The sequence below is a fragment of the Calidris pugnax genome, unplaced genomic scaffold, assembly GCF_001431845.1.
Source record: "Calidris pugnax isolate Ruff unplaced genomic scaffold, ASM143184v1 scaffold102, whole genome shotgun sequence".
In the NCBI taxonomy this organism is placed as follows: Eukaryota; Metazoa; Chordata; class Aves; order Charadriiformes; family Scolopacidae; genus Calidris; species Calidris pugnax.
This window is the reverse complement of record NW_015090846.1, coordinates 1774438-1798396: the sequence shown is the minus strand read 5'-3', so window position 1 is coordinate 1798396 and position 23959 is coordinate 1774438. Positions and strand designations below refer to the sequence as shown.

Genomic DNA, 23959 nt, shown 5'->3' with positions numbered 1-23959 from the left:
CACCCTTCTGGGGTGAGACCTGGCTCTGCAGAAACATGGGCAGGGTGTCTAGACAGAGGCAAGGAACTCAGAGCTCAGCCCTGCCCTTATCAAGCCAGAGAAGTGATGGCTGGACTGTGATATATTTATTTATTTGGTCACTTGCCATCAGTTAATGAAAGCACTATGAAAGTATTTTTTTTCTGCCCAGGAAGCAGGTTTTGGAGAAGGAATAAACCCTGAGGTGCATGGTGTCTCCTGGGTCCCTCAGAGCAGCTTGGCAGGAGACACTATCCCCAGCCCCCCCAGCCCCACAGAGATGCTGCCCTGCCCGCCCCAGTAGCATGACACAAGCGAGGCAGAGCAATTCAAACCACACACAAGATAGACACTAAACACACCACCCACACGTACACAGCACTTGTAAAAAGATTAGACCTAAAATGTCGCTATGGGTGAGCATGGATAAAAATCAAATGACCCCAAGCGTGTGGTGCAGGTGTAGACGTGGTCCCCTGTCACTGTGAGGATGGTGGGAGCTCTGGGCAGGGGTGGTGGCTGAGCCTCCTCCTGCACATGCACAGCATGGACCTGGGTGAGGAGCACTTCTTAACAGACCAGAGACTTGCACTCTTTTGCCCAGGGTCACTTCGACTCCATGGAAGTTGGAGCTAAACCCTCGGCTTCCTGATTAACTACTCAAGCAGGGTACTTCCATGAATATATCTATATTTGCATAAACATGCAATCAAGTTTCCTCATCCCTTTGACTGGCTTCTGGCAGCTCCCCCAGACAGACTGTTACTAACATACTGTGGGTGTAAAACGTCCTCCTGGGAAATATCAGGCCCAGAAAGCATGGCAAGGGGAGGAATGCGTGTCTAATTCCCCCATGAGAAGCTTTAAAAAAATGTCCTGCTGTTAAGTTTTATCTGCTCATTTCCAAAAGACAAGTGAAAACGCTGTCTCCTTGTTCACTAGAGGAGGGAAGCAGGAACCCCCGGAAAAAGGACAAAAGTTTTCCTCCACGGTGTGATTTTAGAAATTAGGAAAGGGTGTTTCTGGCGTGTGTGTGAGCTCCAGCCCCGCATGCTCCCTGGCTGCTTTGTGCAGTGGCCTCCTGGGGAATGTTAGAGTGTGGCTCTGCCCTGGGAAAGCTGCCCTTGAAGATGCAGCCAGCCTGAATGACATCCTTGAGTCTGGCCACAGGGACTTGGTACAGGACTGGGAGAACCAGCAAGGACAGAGCAAACCTGTCCCTTGACCCGACAGCCCATCCCTGGCATGGCTTAGCAAAGCCTCTGGGTTGCTCTGGTGAGTCCTAGGAGGTGACAGCAGCCCTCCCTGGTGGCTTCCCTTGTGGGGAATCTTCCCCATCTGAGCAAGTGGCTGGTGGGGCAGAGCAGCACCCAGCCTTCCCCATCAGAAGTTGGGGAGAGTGCAGGCTACAAGTCTCTTCTCCTTCCAGTCAGGCAAGACCGAGTACATGGTTTAGTTTGATGGTGGGACAGTAAAGCCTCCTGCTTCCCTGCTCTGCATGTGATGGAGCTGTAAGAGAGCATCTCTTGCAGCCATGCCAGCCCTGTGCCAAGTGGCTCTCGGAGGGATGGATTTTGAAAACCTTTTCTTTTTTTAAAAAAAAACCCAAAACAGCACAAAATGGAGACAAAAAAGGGAAAAGCATTCCTTCCCCCGCATCCAATCCTGGCTTGGCTTCTTGCTGCCCTGATGATAGCAGAGTGACAGCAGAGTGAGATCAGCCGGCGAGGGAGGACGTCAACAACCACAGTGTGGTTGTCTCTGGGCTTTGAAGTGGACCCGTTGCAGCTGGCTCCCTGCTTAGAGGGACCATCATGCTTGCTCCCAGCCTGTGTCACACGTGTCAAAGTGTCCCTGGGCTGAACAGAGAGAAAACCAAACCAGCACTGCCCAGAGGCTGGGGGATGTGAACCGAGACAGGGTGATTTTTATCCATGTCCCTTTAGCATCCTACAGAGCAGATAACCAGGGCCACCGCCACGGCAGCCCCACGCGTTCCCCACCGCCACCGGAGGAGCTGGGGTGGGAAGCAGCTGAGAAGAGGAGCCTGGTGGTGGTGTCCAGGCTCTCTGAGCACGGCAGGGAGTGTGGCACCCACCTGGCTGGGTGGTGGTGGCAGGTAGGGGGGTGGTGGTGGTGGTGGTTGTGGTGGTGGTAGTTGAGGTGGTGGTGGTGGGCGTTGTCGTGGTGGGCGTTTTTACCGTGGTGGTTTTTGTGGTGGCAACCCGCTGCGGTCGCTCGTAGGCTGGCAAGCAAAGAGAAGAGGTGGGAAGCACTTATTGGGGTAAAACAGAGGGTTTCCTTGCCAGCCCGCGTGCCCAGGAGGCTGCTGCTGCTGGGGCTGAACTGGTGACCGATTTCTCAGCTCGTTTACAACTGGGGCACGGAGGGGATTAAGGCAATAGTGGCTGGATGACGCTGGATGCAGCGAGCACGTGTGCGTGCAGGGGCCCCAAGGCTGGGGCCACATCAGCTTACTCTGTTGCTGCAGATATTGGCTTAAATACTTACAGCACTATCATAAACTAATTGCCAATTAAGCTGAAAAGAGGAAACAGAAGCACGCCTGGGCAGAGGTGGGGTGAAGAGTGGGCAGGAGGTGAGGAGACCACTCAGCAGAGATGGGATCCTGCTGCCTGGTGTCTACGTGCCCACAGGCAGAGCCCTGCCTGCCCTGGCTCTTCTGCTGCCCCACAGGCAGCCAACTACCCGGGATCATCAAAAACAACCCCTACCACGGGTATGTGTTAACTTCCACTGGCACCCTTCATTTAGCAAGGCAAATTAACGGATGGTTTAAGGTCAGCGAGCCCCACGGAGCTGCAGCGGAGCGGTCCCTGGTGCGGTGCCCACCCCACCGCGCTCGCCACAACAGCCTGAACTAAAATAACACTCAGAACACAAATTCCTACTTAACTTACACCTGCTGCCCTCCTGTCCTTGTTTGTCCCGCTGCTTCATGCAGATTATCATGCTTAATTTCATAATAGCCCTGAGCTAGTTTAAATACTTAATTTAGGTCACTTCTAGTCTTCTATGCAGGCTAAATAATCTCTCCTTAACTGGCCTTGGACACAAATCCCTCCTGTCCACCTCCTGCACATCGCTCCCAGCACCCTCCCGGCTTCCTCCTAGCAGAAAATTTTGATGGGAAACATTTTCCAGGGAAACAAAGGATGCCAAGCTGTCTTAAGGTGGGGAAAAAATAGTTATCAGAATGGTTTTGACCGGAAAAGCAAAGGATATTTTGGATCGTTAAAATATATAATTTTCTTAATCCTAAATTACTTAAGGGAGACTTTTAATTTTAATTTGAAATTTTTAACCATTTTAGATTTTAAGCAGTTAAATTTAATGTGGTTCATTTACCCAGAAAAAAACATCCTCTACTTTTCAATTAGGTGCATTTCTCTTAATTACATTTGCATTTCTCTGAAACTGTTTCTCCTCCAATTCTTGCCACTTGCCTGCAAACCAAAGAATTCATTATTCATTCAGCTCTCCGATTTGTTTCTTCTGGAGGGTAATTCCGAGACACAAAATCCAAACCCAGGCTTCTGCTTACCCAAAACTCAAGGCTCTTTGATATCAAACTACCTCCAGCTTTGTTAAATAAGGAGTGCTATCATACCACCAATCTTTCAATAGAAATCCCCTCTGAGCTCTACTGTCTTCGCTGCTGACACTTCATAGACATATGTTCATCTACATACAGCTGTACACACACCCTACATACATTTTTTTATCGATAGCCCAAGGTGACCCAGACTGGATGCTATGCCAAATAACTCAAACCCAGCTCCTTCTCAGAGCAGAAGTCTGCAATACTGGGGGGGAAAAGTTCACAGCGAGCACTGGTGGTTTTGAAGAGTCTTTTTTTATTTCCTTTCCGGCTGCCATTCTAACGAACCTCATGGGGGGAAACCATGCCAGAGGAAAAGGCAAAATGAGGCTGCTAAAGTCAAAGGAAGAAAATATAAGACTCTTTGACAGGACAGAAAATGAGGCACAATTAGGGAAGACTTATTGCCTGGAAAATGATAATGGACAGAAAATAACCATTTTTTTTTTCCTAGTGACATCCGCAAGGACCATGCACTAGGGTGTTAAATGCCAGCATTTCAGTTATGTTTTTACTTACTGCCAAAGGCTGAGCCTGCAGCTGCACCTGGAAAAAACAAGAAGAAGCCCGGTCACTGGAAGCAGGATGTCATCGGCTTTGATACCAGCAGAAAATCAAACAGATACACGACGTGGGACCGAACAGCAATTAATTAGTGGGGGTCTTGCTCATAGGCATATCAGTTTGCTGCAGCATCTTCAAAAGCTGCTTTTGCCAAACCACAGGGGCAACCAGACAGGGCTGTCTGGGGTCTTGGCAACTCAAGCTTTTCACTTGGGTAAGAAAAACCAGTTTGGTCCTTCCTGATGGCTTTTTCTGTTAACCGTTTCCTTGACCTACCATTAAAGCCCAGCAAAGGACAAGCACATCTTCTGAGGGCCACTCTAAGTACAAATGGTAGAGTCTGAAAGAGCTTGTTGTACCTAGGGCAGTTCTCCATGAGCGAGAAGGGCTGAACACCCTTCCCACTGTGGCATTTGCTCAACATGATGCTACAAAGCCACTGGCTTCAAACCCACCCATCGAAAGACATCCAAGGACCAGATTCTGGCTTTTGGCACCCAGAAGACTAATGGCCATGGTCCTCCCTACTGTAACAAGTGGATGAATCATGGAAAGTCTCGACTTTGCACGAACATAAAGCACAGGACCAGTGATGGAAGAGGTAGGGCCACCAAGAGGAGAGAGCTTCAGAGAATTGCCTCTGTTGGAGAGGAAGAGGATGTTGATGGGGGAGGAGGAAGCAACAGAGAGAGTGTCAAGGCTGGGGTGGGGGAGAAGACCGAGTGACAGATGGGAAGAGAGATGAATGGGAGAAGAAAGAGCAGAGGAGAAAGAGAAATAGGAAGAGACACAAGGAACGGAGGGGAGGGAAAGAGAGAGAACAGCATGTCTGTGCCTGTCAACACCAGAAACTCTCCCAGGCTCCTTTGAAGCAATGCAGCCGCTTGGTGGGAGCTGACAAGCTCGTTCACTTTCAAAGAACCTGCTCATCTACCAGCCCTGGCACACACAAAACATTCCCGTCACGGCCTTTGGAGCCTGAATTTCAGCTTTGATCATCTTAAAGCACATAAATCTTTCAAAAAATTTGGGGGGAGGGAGGGAAAAGATTCTCTTTGGTAATGCTCAAAGCTGCTGCTTGAAAGGCTGGAGTGGCTACTGTGGCTCCATGACATTTAAACGAGTCTGCTAACGTGGACTGGACAGAAACCCAGGAGAAACCGGCCCATCTGTGATGTTTCCTGCCCCAATTCCCCTGCTCGAAGGATGGCGGGTATGCATCCTTCATCTCGCCTGCGCGCCTTTGCTGCTGTCAGAGCCTTGCTCCAGCAGGCAATTGGATGAGACTGGAGCTGCGCGGAGGGACCGCCGCTCACGGCACTTGCCTGAAGTGCCGACACATGCAGAACGGGATCCAGAAAGCAATCCAGAGAGCAACCTGTGCTCCGGCAGCTGAGCAGTGCCAGCGCTGAGCCTGTGGACTACTTGCCAGCTAGTGCTCCACTGTGGCTAAATAATATCTTCTGCAAGGGACAATAATTTGCATTGCTACAAAGCCATGGACCTGTATCTTAGCTCAAGGTCGTCCTTCCTATTCCCGGCCATCTTTTGGACTCATTGCTCATGTACCAGTAGCCAACAAATTATCTCTGCATCCACTCAGATCCTCTCTCATTTCTCTCTGTGCCAAAACACGGGTAAATACCCGCTTCCCTTTCCAAAGCTGAGCATCCCGCACCGATTCGAGATGGAGAAGAACAAGGTGAGAATCCGCTCCCGTCTGTGGGCGTTGTGCTGCCCAAGGTGGGATTGTGGCCAGGGCTGGCTCCCACTGCAGATTACTTACATGCGTTGGGGGACCCGTTGGGGAGAGGCAGGTAGGACCCTGCTCGCCAAGACCTGGAGCGAAAGTTCTTCTTGCACTTGCCGCAGTCCTGCCCCGTGGTGTTGTGCTCGCACTCGCACTGAAGGCTGCCCTCTTTGAAGGTGCACAGGTTAGCGTGGAGGTTGCATTTACACCTGGAAGAGGAACACAGGAGAAGAGCTGTCAGGTATTATCACAACTCCTCCTTGCCCCTGCTGTAGTGCTGTCCACGTGCATGAAAATGGAAAGGTGAAGCTGGGCTGGTTACCCCTTTCCTGTTCCTTCTGCAGGAGTTTTTCACTGAACTCAGCTGTTTTCCCTGGTGCTGGGGTTATGGTGTTCATGTCCTCACCCAAGGTGGATCTGCAGTCTCTATTCCAAGTTGAGAGATATTTTACTCCCACCATCTGACTGCGCTAGTACAAGCCATTTAAGGGTAAGCCAGTGTCTCCAGCTGAGACTCCAGAAGAGCCACACAAGTTATAGGCTATTACAGAAATCTGGGTGATTAGCTCAGATGTAGGTATTTACTTGGAGGCAAGAGGACAGCTTGAGTTGGAGGACCATGGCTAGCATGGACTCAGCCCCTTGACTCCTGTGCACTGTGCTGAAGTCAAGAGCGTTTTCTCCCGTGGTGTGAAGTTGCACAACACAAACCCTTTCCCCTCCCAGCCTGCTGTGACCAAAATAACACAGAGAACGTGTCACCATCAAGATCTGCCTTTTAGTCCCCACCTCATCAGAGAAAGGCAACAATGAAAACCACTATTCAGCAATTTGCAAACATTAACAAACTTTTAATGAGCTGTAGTGCAGTATGCAGGGAATAATTATCTCTGTGCACAATAATTCCTGTCGCTCAGACTCCAGAGGTGCCTTGTGCAGAGCACGGAGCCTGAGCCCATAACTCATGCGTGGCTCTAGTGACTCCTGCGCCCAAGCTGAAGCCATCTGACAGAGACTTTGGGGACCAAAACCTCTCATTTCATTCCAGACAGTGGATCCCTCTGGTTTGTCACTACTTTGTGCAATAATTTACACTCTCAGAAGCAGAACCATTAGAAAACAGTAACGCTGTGCCTTATGTGACTGTAGAGAAGCCTGACCAGGCAGCGCTTCGTTTTACAGGGCTAATTGCACATGAGATGCAGAGCTGAGGGGAATGCACTTCTTGCAGAGAAGACAGAGGAAACATGGCCTGCTTCTTCTTGTGCTTGCAGAGAAGACAGAGGAAACATGGCCTGCTGCTTCTTCTCGTGCTCTGTCTGTGCTGGGATAAACAACCTGGATTAGGCTGGGAGCCGGGTCCCTCCCAGGACCGCGCATGCTCCCTCTCCCTTGGAGCCCCCCGAGATGCTCCCCAGCCTCCTGCCTGACCCACTGAGGCCGCCTTTGCTGTGCTCCTCCTCACGCATGGCTGGATAAGCTGACCTCATGTATGATTTTTTTTTTTTCCCTCCCTCCTCCCCTCCCTGTCCTTAATTCTAGCAAACCCCGCTCAGAGGCTAAGCATAAGCTGGATGAGCAAGTCTCTCTCCTCGTCTTACAACCCTGCCCTGTCTCTGAGCAAGCAGAGGAGGGAATATTGCAGTCTCTAAAAGGGATGAAGGAAGGAAATGTGGTCCACGGAGCAGAGGCAGACACTTGAATCTGTGTGTTTGTGAGAGCTGGAGACGCCACGTCACGGCTGAAAGCACTAACAGCCTCCCAGCACTGGTGCTCTGGGACCAAGCTGTGAATCCAAGTGTCCGGGGGAAGGAAGCGGCTTTGGCTGGTACCTCCACAGAAGGGATGCTGTATTTTAGCTGCTTCGTGTCCCCTCTGGTGAGGAAGGATTTTGGCTGAGCCGTCCCAGCCCTTTGGCAGAGGCGATGCCCAGCCCTGGAGTGCTGCAGAGCCTGACTCTGAATTATTCAGCGTCTGCCCAGCACGGCCTCCTTCTCTCGCTTCAAAATGAGCAGACAGGAGCAAAGCAGGCAAGATAGTGGGTTAAAGCAGGTCAAAGCTTCACCGCTGCCGCTCTGGGCCCAGCCTGAATCAGAGCAACAGCATCTGGGAAAGGCAGCTCTCCTCCCTCCCATCACTGGTGGAAGCCAGGGGATGGGAGCCAGCTCCAGGGCATAGCCTTAAAATCCATCTTAAGGGGAGTTTAAGAGCCCCAGGGGAATGGGATACAAAGGAGGCAGGGCCCAGCATCCCTGTTATTTTCTCTGAAATGTGGGATGACGTGGAAGGTCCTGTCCTTGACCCCACCAATCTCGAGTGGGGACACCAGCCCTGCCAGCAGGCTGGGGACAGGGTTGTGTACCTATGGCTGTCCCCCAGCCACAGCAAGTAAGGGTGATGGAGCACAGCTCTTCTCAGGGAAGACCCTTCCTTCCTAATTGGTGTAAACAAGGAAAATTAAAGAGAAAGCAGAGACAGCTGGTCACCCTGCCTGCCTGGGCTCAGGTCACTTATTTTTCTCACTGCTCAGCCTTTCGCCACTGTGCAAAAGTTTTGTTATCCCAAGGATCAATTTTACCGGGGAATTGCTTTCTGAATTCGACCTTTGAGGCTCATCAATCTAAGCAGAGAACTATAACCCCAGCAAGCTGACCCCACAACACAGCACTTTTCAGCCCAATCAATCAGGCTGCATTATTTAATAGCGAACAGCCGAGTGCCTTCAGCCAGCCCCGACTGCCAGCCCCATTTTGTGTGGAGGTTTCTGCATCCGGGCCTCCCTGCTGCTCCTGCTCAGCATCTCAGCTTTAACCCCTTCTTCAGGCTTCTCTGCCTCCTCCTCCAGGCCCCCAGCCCAAGGACGTGCTCTCGCCAGCGATCTGTGCACAGCATCTTTCCCCAGCCAAGATCCAGCTGGTGGAGACTGGAGTAAATGACATTAGCCCAGTCCCCCAGGGTGGGAGCTGCTCGTCCTGCTTGCCTCTGCTCATCTTCCTCGGGCGGCCAGCCATCGTAGGAAAGAGAGGATGAAGGGAAAGGTTAGGAGCTACTTAGCAATGAGGCTTTAATAGCAGCAGTGGGGCAGACACCTGCGCTGTGTCCTGCAGAAGGCAGAGATGGCCCCGCTCCAGCCCCGGGGCCGCTCCAGCAAAGTGCTGGTTGCAATATGGTCTCTTTGGCTCCGGAGGAGATCTGAAGAGCTGGGAGGGTTTCTCCTCTCCAGCTCGTGGGTCAAGGCTAGTGGTGGCAGTGCTGTTTCTCGGTGAGAATTTACAGCCCACAGTGGGGCACAGCCCTGGGGAGAGCAGCCCCAGCACACACCCAGCAGAAACTGCAGCACCCACCATGGCCTGGGGACAACCAAGTCCTCTTCTGGGCTATCAGCAAGTGCACGCAACTATGTTTTGCATTAAACAGGGGGAGAGCAGCCCCAGCACACACCCAGCAGGAGCTACAGCACCCACCATGGCCAGGGGACAACCAAGTCCTCTTCTGGGCTATCAGCAAGTGCACGCAACTATGTTTTGCATTAAACAGAAACTGGCTCACACCGTTCCCAGCTAAAGCGGCCAGACTGATGTGTGGTCCAAGACGTTGCTGTTTGCACGATGGGGTATTTATTTCAGTTTATTTTAGTGCAGGTCGTTCAGTTTCTGCCTTCCCTCGGAGTGGTGCAGTGTGGTCAGACGCTGCCAATGCCCCCACCAGGGAACATCGTGGAGCTTGGAATGCCAAGGAAAGTTTACGGGAATGTGTCCTTTTTTTCTTTTTTTTTCTTTTTCTTTTTTTTTTCTACAGTCACAAAGAACAGTTTGCCATCATTTTTCCTTTTTTTCTCTTTTTCTTTTTTTTTTTTTTACAGTCACAAAGAACAGTTTGCCGTCCCTGCATTTCTCCAAGTCAGCATCCTGGAGGTCACAGCAGCGATTGGAGAGGTGTCTGGTGCCAAGCCCGTGTGCGAGGGGAGGAGATGCCCATGTGCAGGCTTCGGAAGGGGGTGAAGGTGGGGGTGAGTGCTGAAAACCTGCAGGAGCCACGCTGGCAGTGGGAAAGCAGCCACTGTCCCTGAGTTTTTATTAATAATGACTTCTGAAATAATTTTAAGAAGCCACCCCAGCCCTTTGCTTTCCTTCCAAGGATTCTTACATGTTTTACCACCTCTTTTCTGTCCATAACCCCACTTTGCAGAGCAGGGAATTAAGGCAGAGAAAGGCAGAGGCATCTCTTCATCCCCACAGGGGATAAGCCAGTCTTGGGGTGCCAGCACCCCCTGCTCAGGCCTGATGCCATGACTCTGCTGTGGTGGGTAGGGCTGGAGGAACCACTTGCCAGGTGGAGACCCAGAGAGCTGCTCCATCCCTGTGCATCACCCAGCTCCCACCATGGCCCAGTCCTGCCTTGCCCCAAGCTCCTTAAAATAGAGCCTGGATGAAGACATGGGGCAACAGGAGTCCACTGCAGTGCCCACCACCTCCTCTCCAAGTCTCCTGCCAGTCCAGCCTGTGCTCTTATCTCCACCCTGTCCTTCCCATGAAGGTCCTACTGCACAACTGCATGACCCTGGGGATGCTGTAGTCCCCTCCTGTTGGCTCCTGGGCTACCAGGCTCCTGTTTGTCCCCCACCATCAGCTTGGCAGTGGTACCCCCCTGCTCCCTTTCTGCTGGCCCCAGCTGGGCTGGGGAGCGGCAGCGCGCAGCGGAGAGCTGCTAATGACTGCCATCCGAAGGAAGGCTTATGATAGCTTTCCCCTGAATTGTTTGCTCTCACTGTAATTGATGAGCCTTTAATGAGTCTCAGGGGACGATGTGTTTGAAGGGAGCTCTTTCCTCTCCGTCCCCGAGGAAAACGATGTTTCAACTGATCTCGGCTCTCGGGGAAACATGAATAACTCTTCTCCCTCTCTCTATTGTCATCCCCAGCCATTGCTCGCAGCACGCTCCGGCAGCTGCCTGGCCGTGACTTACCCACTTTTTACCTGCTTCTTTGCAACTGTTTTGGCAGCTCAGCAAAAGCAGGGAGCAAATCTTTTGGGCAAAGCATAGCGGGCGCTGAGCTTGGATTGTTTCTGGCCCATCTGTGCGTGCAGAAGCAGGTAAAAATAGCTTCTAATGGCTGGGCTACAGAAGAACTACGGTCCCTTTGTGGAGAGCAGTTATATTAGGATTGGCCTTGCTGGGAGATTGCTCTGGCAGAGGTTTGCTATCGCCAGCAGCCAGAGCTGGGCTGAAAGGGCTGAAGAAGGCAGCGGTGGCTCATTCATGCCAGGAGCAAGGCTGGGAGCGTAACTGAACCTGCGGTCCAGGGGCTGGAAGGGGACGAAAAGCGATTTTAATGCATTGCTTCTTTCCGCTCAAAGCAGGGAGAGAAGCTTCTGGGTTTCACTGCTTCTTGCAGAGCCAAAAAACTGAAAAGAAAACCCTGGGTTGGGTCAGAGGGACATGTTGTGAGTGTTTTTTCTCCCTTGTGGGTTTTCGCTTTTGGTTGTGTGGTAGGGATGGATGAGTCGGAACCCTTTTCGCTGCCCTTCGAAATGATTTGAGGTTTGGGTTACAAAGATGAGACAATTTAGGAGATGCCAAAGTGGAGAGCACGCTAGCTGGCTGTTCTCATTCGAGAGGCTATTTATTTTAAATAAGTTGACACTCACCAGCTGTCAAGATCCTGCTGACTGGTGGAACATTATTTACATTCAAAGCTGTCTTAAAAAGCAAACACGAAACCAAACTTCCCCATTAGGGGGTCAGGCAACAGAAGGGAGGAAGGGTGAAGAGGACATCACAGGGATAGGTGAGCATAAATATTTGCAGAGTAATGTGTATAAATGCTCTTGGTCTTCTCCTGGAATGCAATAATGCCTGCAATTGAGTTCATTGGCCAAATTGAATTTGGGCTCCTGTAGAAGTCTCTTTATATTAAGTGCTTTAACATACATCACCTTCTCAGTCTATCGATGAAATTCTATTATCTGCTCAGGGCCGGACGCAACTCGGCAACAAAATCGGAGGGGAAATAAAAACCTTCACAAACCAAAGCCAGGAGCAGGTAATAAGACCTTGGGCATCTGTCTCCGGCTATTGACAAAGTGTCACGGGCGTCTGGGGGAAGGAGGAGCTCTCTGGGTTTCTTGCTAATTCCCTCCCTCCCGCTCGGCAAGTTTCTCCTCCATCTTGCTGCAGTGGGAGTATAAACCTTCACGAGACTCAAGGAAAGCCAAGCAAACAGTTGCTGTGCATTAACTTAATTTAGCTATATGACAAAGAGCAAGATTTTGCTTGAACTCAAGCTAATTCCAGCCTGGAGGAATGCCAGGGAAATTCAGCCATCCAGCTCTCGGGGGCTGCCCAGCACGGAGGCGAGGACGGGCCGAGGAACGTGGCGCACCGTTGGCAGAGACTTGGCCGTCCTTGACACGAGGATGCTGTTACCTCCTGGGACCCAAAGCTGGGCTGTGAGGAGCTGTGGGGGAAGGAGTGGGGCCAGGTTCACCCTGGGTTTTGTGGTCTGGTCTTCCCAACCCTGCTGAGCATGGGTGCAGGTGGCTGCAGGGGCGTTGGGCTTGTTCTTGGGGGATGTTTGGGTGATGCTCCAGCACTGGGGCTGGGCAAAATCAGCTGGGGAATGCACGTTCTCACAGGTCATTTACCCCAGGTCCCTGCCTGTCCCTCTTTGGCAAAGCAGCAGTGGTGCAGCTGGTAGGTCCCACATTGCTCCTCAGGGAAAGACGTGCAATGGGGGCACCGGTCATTACACAGAATCTAAGACTCTCGACAAAAGACTATTCCATGGACTAAACGTGCTTCTCTCCTCCCTTTTAGAGAGAGTTTTGTTGGAGAAGTCAAGATCAGCTGGAGGCTCTCCAACAACTTCATCAACAGAGCCAGAAGGAGGAATGTCCAAGCGTGGCAAAGAAGCCTGGGGGAAGCTGGGATGTGCTTTGTGCTGGTACCCCTGGATTGAGCTGAGCTACACCACAGGGGAAGTGCACAGAGCTGCCATCATTGCACTGGCCTGGAGGACAGAAGCAGGAGGCAGCACCAGGCTGAGCAGGAATTGCTTTGTATTTAACAGCAATACAGCATCGAGCATCACCACACCTCAAGAGTCACCAAGAATGCAGAAAAATGTATCCCTTCCATGTAGGTACCATTGACAATTAACCAGCTCAATTTCTTGGAGGAGGTGCTTTGGGGGACAGTCTTGATTCTGCAGGTCTGGAGTGCCTCATCCTGGCTGGGCAAATTTGTTCTGCTCCACTAGCACAAGCTCTCCACTCCAGGTCAGGCAGAGAGCAAAGCCTCCTGGAAAGCATTGGTGCATGGCACCAACAACCACACAAGGGGAAGGCAGGGATCAAAGCAGGGAGCACAGAGGGCCTTTCCCTTCAATTCTTTTGTGTAAGTCAAAGAGAAGTCAAGGAAACCCTCAGAAAAGCAATTGGCAAAGAGAGGAAAGGAAATGCCATTACAAAACTGGAAACCTCATCTTCTTGTTGGTGCCTCTTTGGCCTGAGCAAAGCCCGAGATGAGACACCGCTACATGGAGCTGCTCAGTGATGAGTAACACTCCCTCCTGCCTTCCTTTGGGGGCTGCTCATTACAGGCAGGACAGACAGACAGACAGACAGAGCATGCACCGGGGCAGGGGAGGACGAAGGAGAGAAATCTTAATAATCAGCCTAAAATTGATTCACTTCTGCTCAATCTGATTTCTCCTAACTGGATCCACATGTCCTGGCCATGGCACATTAACTTCAATTATGGCTTATTAACGTCTCCGTGATGGAGCGTGCCCTGCTGAGCACCGCGGTGACTGACGTTACAGAGGGGAAAAAAAATTACTCCAAAGAGACACGGTGTGTAATGGAAAGAGAAGCAGCGGCTTTCATCGTGCCCACTGTCAGTCCTGGCAGCCAGGAAAGCTCATTCACCCATTCCTGAGAAGATGACCGAGCTCGTTGCTGCACCGAGGAGAAAACTCAGCGGTGAATAGAAATCTGTGGGGAAAAGTCTTTCCGCTTCCCTTCCCCACCCGGCTGGCAGCCGCACAAGCACACAGGCCAAGGGCTTGCTCATGTCTATTCCTGTCTTGACTCCTCTGCATCTCCAGTTACTCTGTGGATCAATAGGGACAGGATGGAAGAAGAAAGAGAAAAGAAGAAAAAAAAAGAAAAGAAAAAGATACCAAGAAGAAAGAGAGTAAAAATAAACTGTCAGCCATGAACGGAGAAATGGATCCGGCTGAGGGTGTGGGAGAAGGAGATGCTGACGGAGCAGAGGGGACCCTGAAGCACCAGCTCATTCCACCAACGGCCAGGAAGGAAGCAATGACCCTCAGGATTCACCAGACCCTCTGGAGATCCTCATAAACTCTTGAACCTCCTCAGTCCACCTGGCCTACAGAAGGGGAGAAAGCAGCAAACTCCTTCCCCTTCTCCTCAAGTCCTTTGCTCCCTTTCTGCTTTTCCCAAAAGCTCTGGGAGATCGTGGTGAGGGGGTTTCCTTGGTGGGAAGCAGAGGGGTGAAGGGCCTGGGTATATCAGAGACACCTCTCTGAAGCCACCAGCTAAGGCTGTGGCATGAGAAGCCCCCCAAGGCTCACAGACTGCTCTGAGACCAAGGCGTTTTGTTCTTCCCTTGACCATGAGCATCAACTGGAAAGGAGCTGCAGTGTCCAACCACCCTGCAGGCACTGCCAGCTGCCTGCCAAAATCCCGGTGCCATGTGGGGGCACAGGTGATGCCACACACCCTGATGGCACACACCGCTCCTCTGATGCCACACACCACTTGTCTGATGCCACACACTGCAGCTCACATCTCTAAGTCACCAGCTCCTCTGCTCTCCCTCCTGGTGGGTTTTTTCTGGCTGCTTTTGAGCCTTCATTTCTTTACAGTCATCTTCCCTCTCGTTTTCCATGGCCCCTGTAGTGGATCCCTAGCACCACCCCCCCCTTTTATCTAGGCATTTTCCTCCTGTTCTTCAAACATGGTTGTTCCCACGTCCTGGAAGAGGCAGCATCCCAGCCCAGCCTGCCCTGCCTCCCCCCTTCCCTGCACAGCGCTGACATTGATTTCTCCTGTCTTCCCCTCAATAACCCACCCCTTGTTGAGCCATACACAAGATTTAATTTGGTTTCAGTCCTCGCACTGTAACTGGCTTTGCTTGCAGCTGGAATTAGATTGCTTTCCAGTGAAAAAAACCTGCTTGCTGGGACCGGAATAATCACAGGAGCAGAGTTAATTCACATGAAACTTCTTCACCTTATACACCACTTATCCACAGCTCCTCAGCCAGTGGCTCTGCCTGGCCGGTGCCCATCGGTGCTGGAAGAGTCAGCCCAGGACAGACATCGATGTGTTCCTTATCCAGGATGAGTGTCCCCTTCTCCTGGGGGCCAGCCCAGCGAGCAGGGAGAGCCAGAGCTGGCTCAGTCCAGCTCAGGACTTGGAGTCCGGGATGGAAAAAAATAAGCAGATTTCAGATTTTTTCTTTGTCCCCTGGCCAAGGAAAAGCCCTCTCCTCCCTGAGGCCCTGCTGCATCTGAGGAGCTGCTGTTGGGCATCTCTCTGGGAGCAGAGCCGGGAGGGAGTTGCTGCTCTGCAGCAGCCACGGGCAGTCGGCCACGCCGGCAGCGAGCCAGCGCCTGGGGGGGCTGCCAATGACCAGCCAACAAACCCCAACCCGTCTCATTTGGGCCCCAGCAAAAAAAACCCCAGCATTGCAGCTTCCACCAGGCATTCACAGCCCCACCTTCCCTCACTAGGGTGCAGGCAACTGTGGATTCTCAGATGTCTCGTAGAGGTTGTGCTCCCCACTTTCGTGTCCTCCAGCATTGCAGCTTCCACCAGGCATTCACAGCCCCACCTTCCCTCGCCAGGGTGCAGGCAACTGTGGATTCTCAGATGTCTCGTAGAGGTTGTGCTCCCCCCCCCCACTTTCGTCTCCCAGGGGTGTTTGAAGGGGCTTTCCTCCCCTGCCACGGTTGCTTCTTTTCACAAAGTTTTTAGGGATTTTTATCTCTTGAAGTAATTTCTGCTGCTATTAAATGTCTCAGATGTCTCGTAGAGGTTGTGCTCCCCCCCCCCACTTTCGTCTCCCAGGGGTGTTTGAAGGGGCTTTCCTCCCCTGCCACGGTTGCTTCTTTTCACAAAGTTTTTAGGGATTTTTATCTCTTGAAGTAATTTCTGCTGCTATTAAATGGTATTAAATTTGGACAGTGAGTTCAAAACCTGCTGGGGGATTGGTGGGGGGAGGAAGACAAGCTGACAGCCAGCAAGGTGCTGGTTTGTGGAGAATCTCACCAGCACGGCTGGAAGTCAAAAGTACTGAAGTGACATATCCTGCAGAAGGCAGGCAGAGAAGTAACAGCCTCTGGGGAGGAAGGCATTCACGGGACACTGAGAGTATTTTAACATGTATCTTAAAGCATCAAGTATCCTGAAACTGCTGCAGGTGCAGTAACAAGTCCTTGGTTATTTCCATGCTTGGAAGCCGAAGGTCATTGCACAAGGGCACCAACCATTTAATCTTAATTTACCACTTTCTAAGCTGAAAATTCTGTGTCCCTGTTCCTGAGTCAAATCAGCCCGAATAAATTGATACACCAGCTCCAACCCTTCCTGCCAGCTGTGCCGGTCAGCGTGGGCTTTGGCTGGGAACTGATCCCTGTGGCTTTGCCACCACTGTCACTGCCACCAAGAGTCCCTGGGGGCAGCCCAGGGGGAGCAGGGCTATGTCAGACAGAGCAGGGGGACAGGACTGGCTGTGGCTGGGGTGGAGGGGAAGGCAACATGCTGGCTTCTCCTCTTCTCTTTGCCTGCTTTCACCCTCTTTACTTTGCTATTTTGCCCCATCCTGAGCTGTTAGATATTGATTACACCCGGCAACACTTCTTATGGGCAGGTATAAAATGTCTCTCTGCACATGTTTATCCAGAAGCAAAACGCACCAAAACCCCAAATCCTGCCCAAGCTCCCCAGATCTCCTCCCCGAGCTCTGGGTGGGCACCCTGACACGCTGCCAGCCGAGCCAAGGGCCATGGTGGCTCATCCCAGCCAGGCGACCGAGCCCCCCTGCCTGCTGCTGCCCCCACCCCTGCCTCCCCCCGCGGGAGCAAAGGGCTCTCCCATCCCTCGCTGCAGCTTCCTTCCCCTTGGAGCCCGTTCAAAGCCGGCCTCGGTGGCACCTGCAAAACATTTTTTGCTTGCACGTCTCAGAAGCAAAGAGTTTGGAACCGAGACAAACGGCTCCTCTGTCGCTGTGGTGATTCTTGTTAGCACGGGGTGGGTGATGGGGAGGTTTTTTTTTTTTTTCCCCTCTCGCCTGAAAGTCTCGCACAAGCTGAATCCACAAGCTGGATGGGAAATTAGCCATCTCGGCATTTTTCCACCTTACTTTGCTTTTTTGGTTGATGTCATAACGTAACATATGGCACCGTACAGAGAAATGAAAAACAAAAAACCAGGAGAAACAAACCCCCTCCTGCCTTCCCCTGCCCCAGATCTGTCAGGGGGTTTACCCTCACCTGAAACTTCATCTGCCGGAGCTGGGGTTTCTCCAGGGGTGCAGGACTGACTCGGGAGATCCCATCCTGCCTGTATGGTGTTGAGCTGGAGTTCTGTGGGGTGAGTATCATTCCTCACTCCCCTGCCCCCCAGATCCACCAGCATCACCCCTAAGATTTTGGGGCAGAAGCTGCCCATGTTTGCACAGCTGGGGACAGGGCATCAGAAGGAACTCAGATCCCAATGGTCCTTCCAGGCCATGTCCCAGCTCCCCCCGTGCCGGCTCCAGGAGGGCACAGCCCTTCTCTCAGACACAGCCTTGGAGGTGCCCCAGCTGTTCTCTGCAAGGACACAACTGTTTTATTACTGATGCTGCCCTGCTGTGGGAGAGACACCGATTACAGGGAGAAACACCGATAATCTTATCTGTCAACAGAAACACCGATGGCTTAGTTTTCTAACAGTAACCCTCTTCTCATCCCTCCGAGAAGAGGCACCCAAAGAAACGCAGTTACCTGCCAGTGACTTCAATGTTGGAGACGGCATAGAAGTACTTGTACAAGTTCTCCCTCTGCACGTAGGTGCCCCCCAGGGCCGGTCTCAGCAGTCTCATCCGCAGGTCGGTCACGGTGAAGAAGTCTTTGAGCCCTTTGGCGCTCTCCAGCCGGGTGTACAAGTTGTCCATGTTCTTGAGGTCAGGGCCAGCAAAGATGGCAAAGCGGTCCCTCACCTCGAACCGGACGGTCTTCTCTTTTTTGGAGCCCGCCCAGCGGGAATACTCCTCCGTGCAGAGGACCCTGTTGGCACTGGTGGTGGAGAGGTCCCGGACCCTCCGTGCTGGCATGCTGAAGGCCTCCATGCAGTCATCTGCGTAATATTGGTATGGGTGCCAAGTCCTCCCGTTGTCCAGTGACTTCTCCAGCATCATGATGGTGGGCCGGCCGTACTCAAAGGTTATCACGATGTCATCCGTCAGCTCGATGCTCTTGTTCCAGGACAACGTGATGTTGGCCAGCAGCGGCTCCGGGTACCGGCGCCACGTCACACTCTGCCAGTACGTGGCCAGCCCTTCGTCCTCGCTGTCAAACATGAGTTTGGGTGGGTGGGCCAGGTCGGGGTTGGAGGCATCGCACTCATCGCTGCACAGGTACGGGTTCTCCTAGAACAACAACAACGGTCACAAGAGAAGAAGGCAATGCCTGGGCATCGTGTGGGCATCTCAGGTGGGCAGGAACTGAGCTCACACCACTACGGGGCCCTCGTTTTACCTGTTCTGTCAAATCTTAACTGCTGGGCTGCACTGGAGATTGCCAGGGGTCTGGCTCTGGGTGATGCTGTTTCTGAGTGTGAATTTAAGACAGAAAGCTTAAGACAGCTTTGCCTTTGCTGTAAGAACTGCTGAGCTGTTTCCTTTGAAAGGTCCTTCGGGAAAGGGCCTTTCAATTTGGCATGGGGGCAATTTTCATAGAAAGCTCTTTCCCTGAGATGGTCTCTGAGAAACTTCACTTAAGCTTGGCCAAGTTACAAGCCTACGGAAAGCTGCGTTCACCCCTGCTCCCTTGCAAGAACGGAATGGCTGAAATCCCCAAAGCACATCCGTGCCTCTGGTGGCTCCTGACGCCGAATGGGCTGGGGACACTCCATCACCCCAGTGCCTCTGAGCAAGCTGGAGGAGGGAAACCAGATTTCATCAGCTCCAAGCTGGGACAGGACTGAGCAGTAGTGGAGAGAGCAGAGATTTGTGCTTCTGGTGGAGCATAAACCCATGACAAATAGAAGGGAACGTCAGCTAATGTCTGCCTTTGCAGGAACCAAGTTGTGTAGCTGTGCCTGGCAGCCCTGCTGGCCATGGGGACAAGGTGCTCCCCAAGTCACACTGCCTTCCCCAGCACAGGCGGGAGGTGCGATGGTCCTCGCCTGCCCACAGGGATCACAGGGGGAAGGACGGCTCATCCCATCCAGGCAACAATGTCTGCTGCCACGTCACTCATTGCCTGCAGGCCTGGGCAACGGGAGAGAAGGTCCAGCCATCCCAGTTTGCCCACAAATGACAGCACATGGCCAAGGCTGCATATTTTGCAGGGACACACGCCCGCATCCACACGTGCTGAACAGCATTAAGGACACACCATCAAGGTCACACGCCAGAAGTTAAGTTTTGGAGGCTGTGCCAAAGGGTTTATTGCTCAACCCTACAGGTGTTAAAGTCTATCATTACAAGCTGGGGTCTCTCTTGCCCTGCAGCCCCCACCTCTGGGAGTGTGTGGGTCAAATCTGCCTTGGGGATGATGTGGGGCTGTGTGTCAGTGGGTACCATCCACAAAAAACCTCTGCAACACGCTGCAAATCTTTTTTTTTTTTTGCATATGAAGCCACAAAAAACCTCTGCAACACGCTGCAAATTTTTTTTGCATATGAAACATCTCTTTGCTGTAGCTTTACTTCCCTCTCGGACTCAAAGTCCAGAGGACTGGGGAGGGAGAGGGATTGGTAGGACAGCAGGCTCTGCTGCGGTGGGACCCTCGTCAGGGAGGCAGGGCCACCTGGCAGAGGAGGAGGAGGTGATAAAGCAGCTGGAGCTGCTCAGAGCTGATGATGGCTGGAGGCAAGGAGGCTGCTGGGGTGTGAGGTCTGACCATCCAGAGTACAACGAATTTGCAAGGTAAGACCGAAGCCAGGTTTTGCTGTTTGGTTTGTGGAAGTTTTGTGTGTGTTTCGGAGCCGGTGGAAGGCTCTGTGTTTGGGGAACAGCGGGCTCCTGCCTGGCCCTGGGGACCTCCTGCAACACCAGAGCAGTGCTGCGGTTCAGGGAGCTGCTGCTGGTACCTTTGGGCTCAAACAAAGGGGGTGCAGGGCTGTGGTCTGCCCAGGCTGGTTGTGTCCCAGGGCTGGGAGAGCCTCACTGCAAGCCTGGGAAGAGACTGCTCTGGTGTCTATGGTGCCAGGGAGTCATCTTGCACCATGGGCTTGCTTTGACCTGGGAAACTTGGAGTCTAAGTGCTTGTGACCTGCTTTTAGGGTGCCCCATGTCTACCTCGGGCCAAGCAGAGGAGGGGATCTGGCTTGCACAAATGGCTGCTCTTGGATGCAAAGTGTGGCTGTTGCTTTGAATGTGGAGAACAATGTGTAACATGAGGTGCTTTGGAAAATCCAGGCTTTGCCACCTCCAGTTGGGCAACCAAAAGTCCTGGGAAGTACTTAGAGCTTCTCCACTCTGTGTCTATAAAATGGGCCTTTGGTGGTGTCCCCCCGCAGCTCGGAGACACGCGCCGAATGCGAGCAACTGTTTGCACAGCGAGTGGAGGCCTCAGCGCCGAGGAGCCTAGAAAAGCTCAGGAGGCCATAAATAATTCCTTCTTCTGAGCAGCGTGTGAGTAGCACGCTGTAAATAAGACAGAAGGCTGCTCCGCCAGCAGCAGGGATAAAACAAAATAGCGAGCAGCTGATCCGTACGTGAGCACCAGGCTCCTTTGCAGGGGATACGATGGGGGCCTTGGGGAGAAAAGGGGACACTCCTGTAAATAAAGCATGTGTCGTGTGTGTGTGTGTGAGGCTGCCAGGGAAAGCAGCAGAAGCCGGTTGATAAAACAGGGCAAAACTCCTACTGTTTTCAACATTGTCTTGCTCTCAGGCAAGCATCTGCCCGACGGTAGAGCCACGAGTGCCGTGCTGGGATTTGCTCCTCCTGTTACAGCCTCAACACGAGCGACGTGTGGCTTTTGCCATCTCCGTGTGTGCTGGGAGGAAGGGCTGCAGCCGGAGCTGCTGAGCTCCAGTGCGGTGCCCGTCCCCGGAGCAGGGAGGCTACTAAATGAAAGCTTTGGTCGATGTTTTAAAAGCAAACGGCTATAGTTTTTACTATTTTTCACTTTCAGCTGTGCCATTTGAGCAAGGGAAATCAATGGCGTGTGCTCAGGCTCGCTCGGGTAGGTCAGGACGAGGGGTGAGGGGACCTGCCCAGGAGCTCCCCACTCTCCTCTCAAGGAGGAGGAGATGCCCTGAGCAAGGGGAGATGGCATCTGGGGTGCAGCAGGGCTCTGAGCCACACTGGGGGGGTCCTCTCCTGCTGTGACGTGCTGTTCTGGAGCGGGGGTTAAAAAAACCTAAGATATTGACATATTTAATATGCTCTCCTGACTCGTCACGTTCAGAGGAATTGTTTACCTCTGCTAATGAGACACAGCTTCCTGCTGGGGGATGTAGCTGCCTCTTAGCACAGCTTTACAGCCGTAAAAGAAAAAGGAAGCAAAGTCCCCATCAGCTGAAGCGCTGGGGGCTCTGAATACGCTTCCTGTGCTGAGGCAACATATTGTGTTGCAGTATGGTCCTCCTGCCAATGTGGTCATACAGATGGCTTAATAGGACGGTCTTGAAAAGACCATCCTGAAGGTCCATTTTAACCTCTTGTCTGAAGGAGGGTGCAGCAGTGCAGCGTCTCGGTGGGCTTTGGTGGGGAATTGGCTTGAGGTGGCAACAGAAAGCTCCCCAATAACCCCCCTACCCCTTGCTGCTCAGAGCAGCTCTGTATGAGGAGGAGCCTGTGTACATGGACCATCCTGGCAAGAGCACTCTTGCTATGTGGATTTCTTTCCTTGCCTGTGGCAGCCATTGGGGCTGGCAAAGTCCTTGAGCTGGTGTAAGATGAATCTCCACTGAGTAGTTCCTGCTAGAGCTGTCCCCAGTATGGCCATGGTGGCCAGCTTCACTTTGAGGGCTAGCGATGATGCTCCTATCAAGGCTTTCTTTGGAGGCTTCCTTAAACAATGGCCAAATTACACAAGGAAAGGGCTCTGTGACCAAACCACAATGAGAAAATGTTACTCAGACTAGTAAAAGGTGGCCAGGGTGAGAGGTGGGACAGGTGTCCCAGGAGCACTGAGGGAAGCAACTGAGTCTGGCAAGCGTGATCCCCCTCCCGGTGTCCCGTCTGGAGGGACAGAGCTGGCCAGGCATGTCCCTGGCAGGGGTCAAGAGCAGGAAGAAGTGGAGCCAAAATTCTGCCTGTCTCCCATATGCTCATCCCAGAGATGAGGGAATGGAGGTGCATAATCCCTGATGCCTCCTGTACATCCCAACCTGGGACCAGCTCAGTAAGCAGCAAGCCCAAAGAGGTCTTTAGCACCTTGATGCTCTGGGGCGGCACACGGCTTGAGATCTATGTGGTTTTAACAGGGCAAACACAAAAATAACCTCTAAGTGACAGTGCTGAAAGGTGGGGGAGAGCCTCAAAAGCCACCAAGTGAGTCACGTCACTACGACTTCCTCTGCTAAAATGAAGTGTTCCTTTTTGGTTTTAGGTTTATTGAATTGTCCTTCCTCCACGGGATGCTCAATGCATTTTCTGCTGGTGGGGTGGTTTGAAGTCAGCTGAGAGGGCAGGGGGGAGCGGAAACAGATGGCCATACTTTGGCTGCTCCGTTGGTCCTGGTAAGATCAGTTATAGCACTGTTGAAACAATTCCAGGTATTATTTTTGAATATGGTTTCCTCCTCCAAGCCGTGTGTCCTCCAAAGAATCTGTCCAAAGTCTCAAGATATTTACGTCTTCAATCTAAAAGTCAGAATGCATTAGCCAGGCAAACTTGGTCTCGGCGAGCTTAAAATAAACCAGTTCACTTTGAGTCTCACGCTATTAAATCAGTTGTGAATGTCCTCACAGCAACTAGGTGTTGCAGGTTTCCAGCTCTTCAGCATGCTCTTCTGGTTGCTCATTTCTTGAGGGTGCAGCAAAGAGCGCCGCAGCCTTTCTCAGCCTCAACTCAGCCCAAAGGGGCAAAACCCCAGGGGGCAAATTGCAAAAGCCTCATTGAGGACAAGTTGTCTTAATGAACTGCATCACAACAAGATTGTGCCTCCATGGGGCAAAGCATGGAATGGTTTGGGTTGGAAGGGACCTTTAAATGTCATCTAGTCCAATCCCTCTGTGATGAGCATCTTCAACTAGATCAGGTTCATCTAGAGCCCTATCCAGTCTGACCTTGAATGTTTCCAGGGATATGGCATCTACCACCTTTCTGGGCAACTCCTGTCACTGTTTCACCACCCTCATCATAAAAAAAATTCTTCCTTACATTTAATCTACATCTTCCCTTGGTTTAAATGGTTTAAAACCATTACCTCTTGTCCTATCGCTACAGGCCCTGCTAAGAACTTTGTCTCCATCTTTCTTATAAGCCCCCTTTAAGTACTGGAAAGCCACAATAAGGTCTCCCTGGAGGTTTCTTTTCTCCAGGCTGAACACCCCCAACTGTCTCAGCCTGTCCTCACAGCAGAAGGGCTCCAGTTCTCTCATCGTTTTTGTGTCCTCCTCTGGACCTGCTACAACAGGCCCATGTCCCTCTTATGTTGGTTGCCCCAGAGCTGGAGGCAGCACTGCAGAGGGGTCTCCCCAGAGTAGAATCCCACCCCTTGCCCTACTGGGGACTCAGCCCAGGATGTGTGCACTTTGGGCTGTGAGCACACATTGCCAGATCATGGCCAGCTTTTCATCCACCAGTATCCC

At 52.1% G+C, this 23959-nt stretch overlaps 1 protein-coding gene across 4 annotated transcripts in view; it reads right to left on the bottom strand.

Moving 5' to 3' along the window:
* Positions 1-23959, bottom strand: part of NTNG2 (netrin G2) — a 65816-nt gene that overhangs the window by 24300 nt on the left and 17557 nt on the right. For all 4 annotated transcript variants that reach the window (XM_014942717.1, XM_014942716.1, XM_014942715.1 and 1 more), the window contains 3 exons: positions 17974-18617; positions 5991-6163; positions 4160-4186 (listed from right to left, as the gene is read on the bottom strand). In XM_014942717.1, the coding sequence (XP_014798203.1) occupies positions 4160-4186; positions 5991-6163; positions 17974-18617 (844 nt within the window). The remainder of the gene's footprint in view (positions 1-4159; positions 4187-5990; positions 6164-17973; positions 18618-23959) is intronic.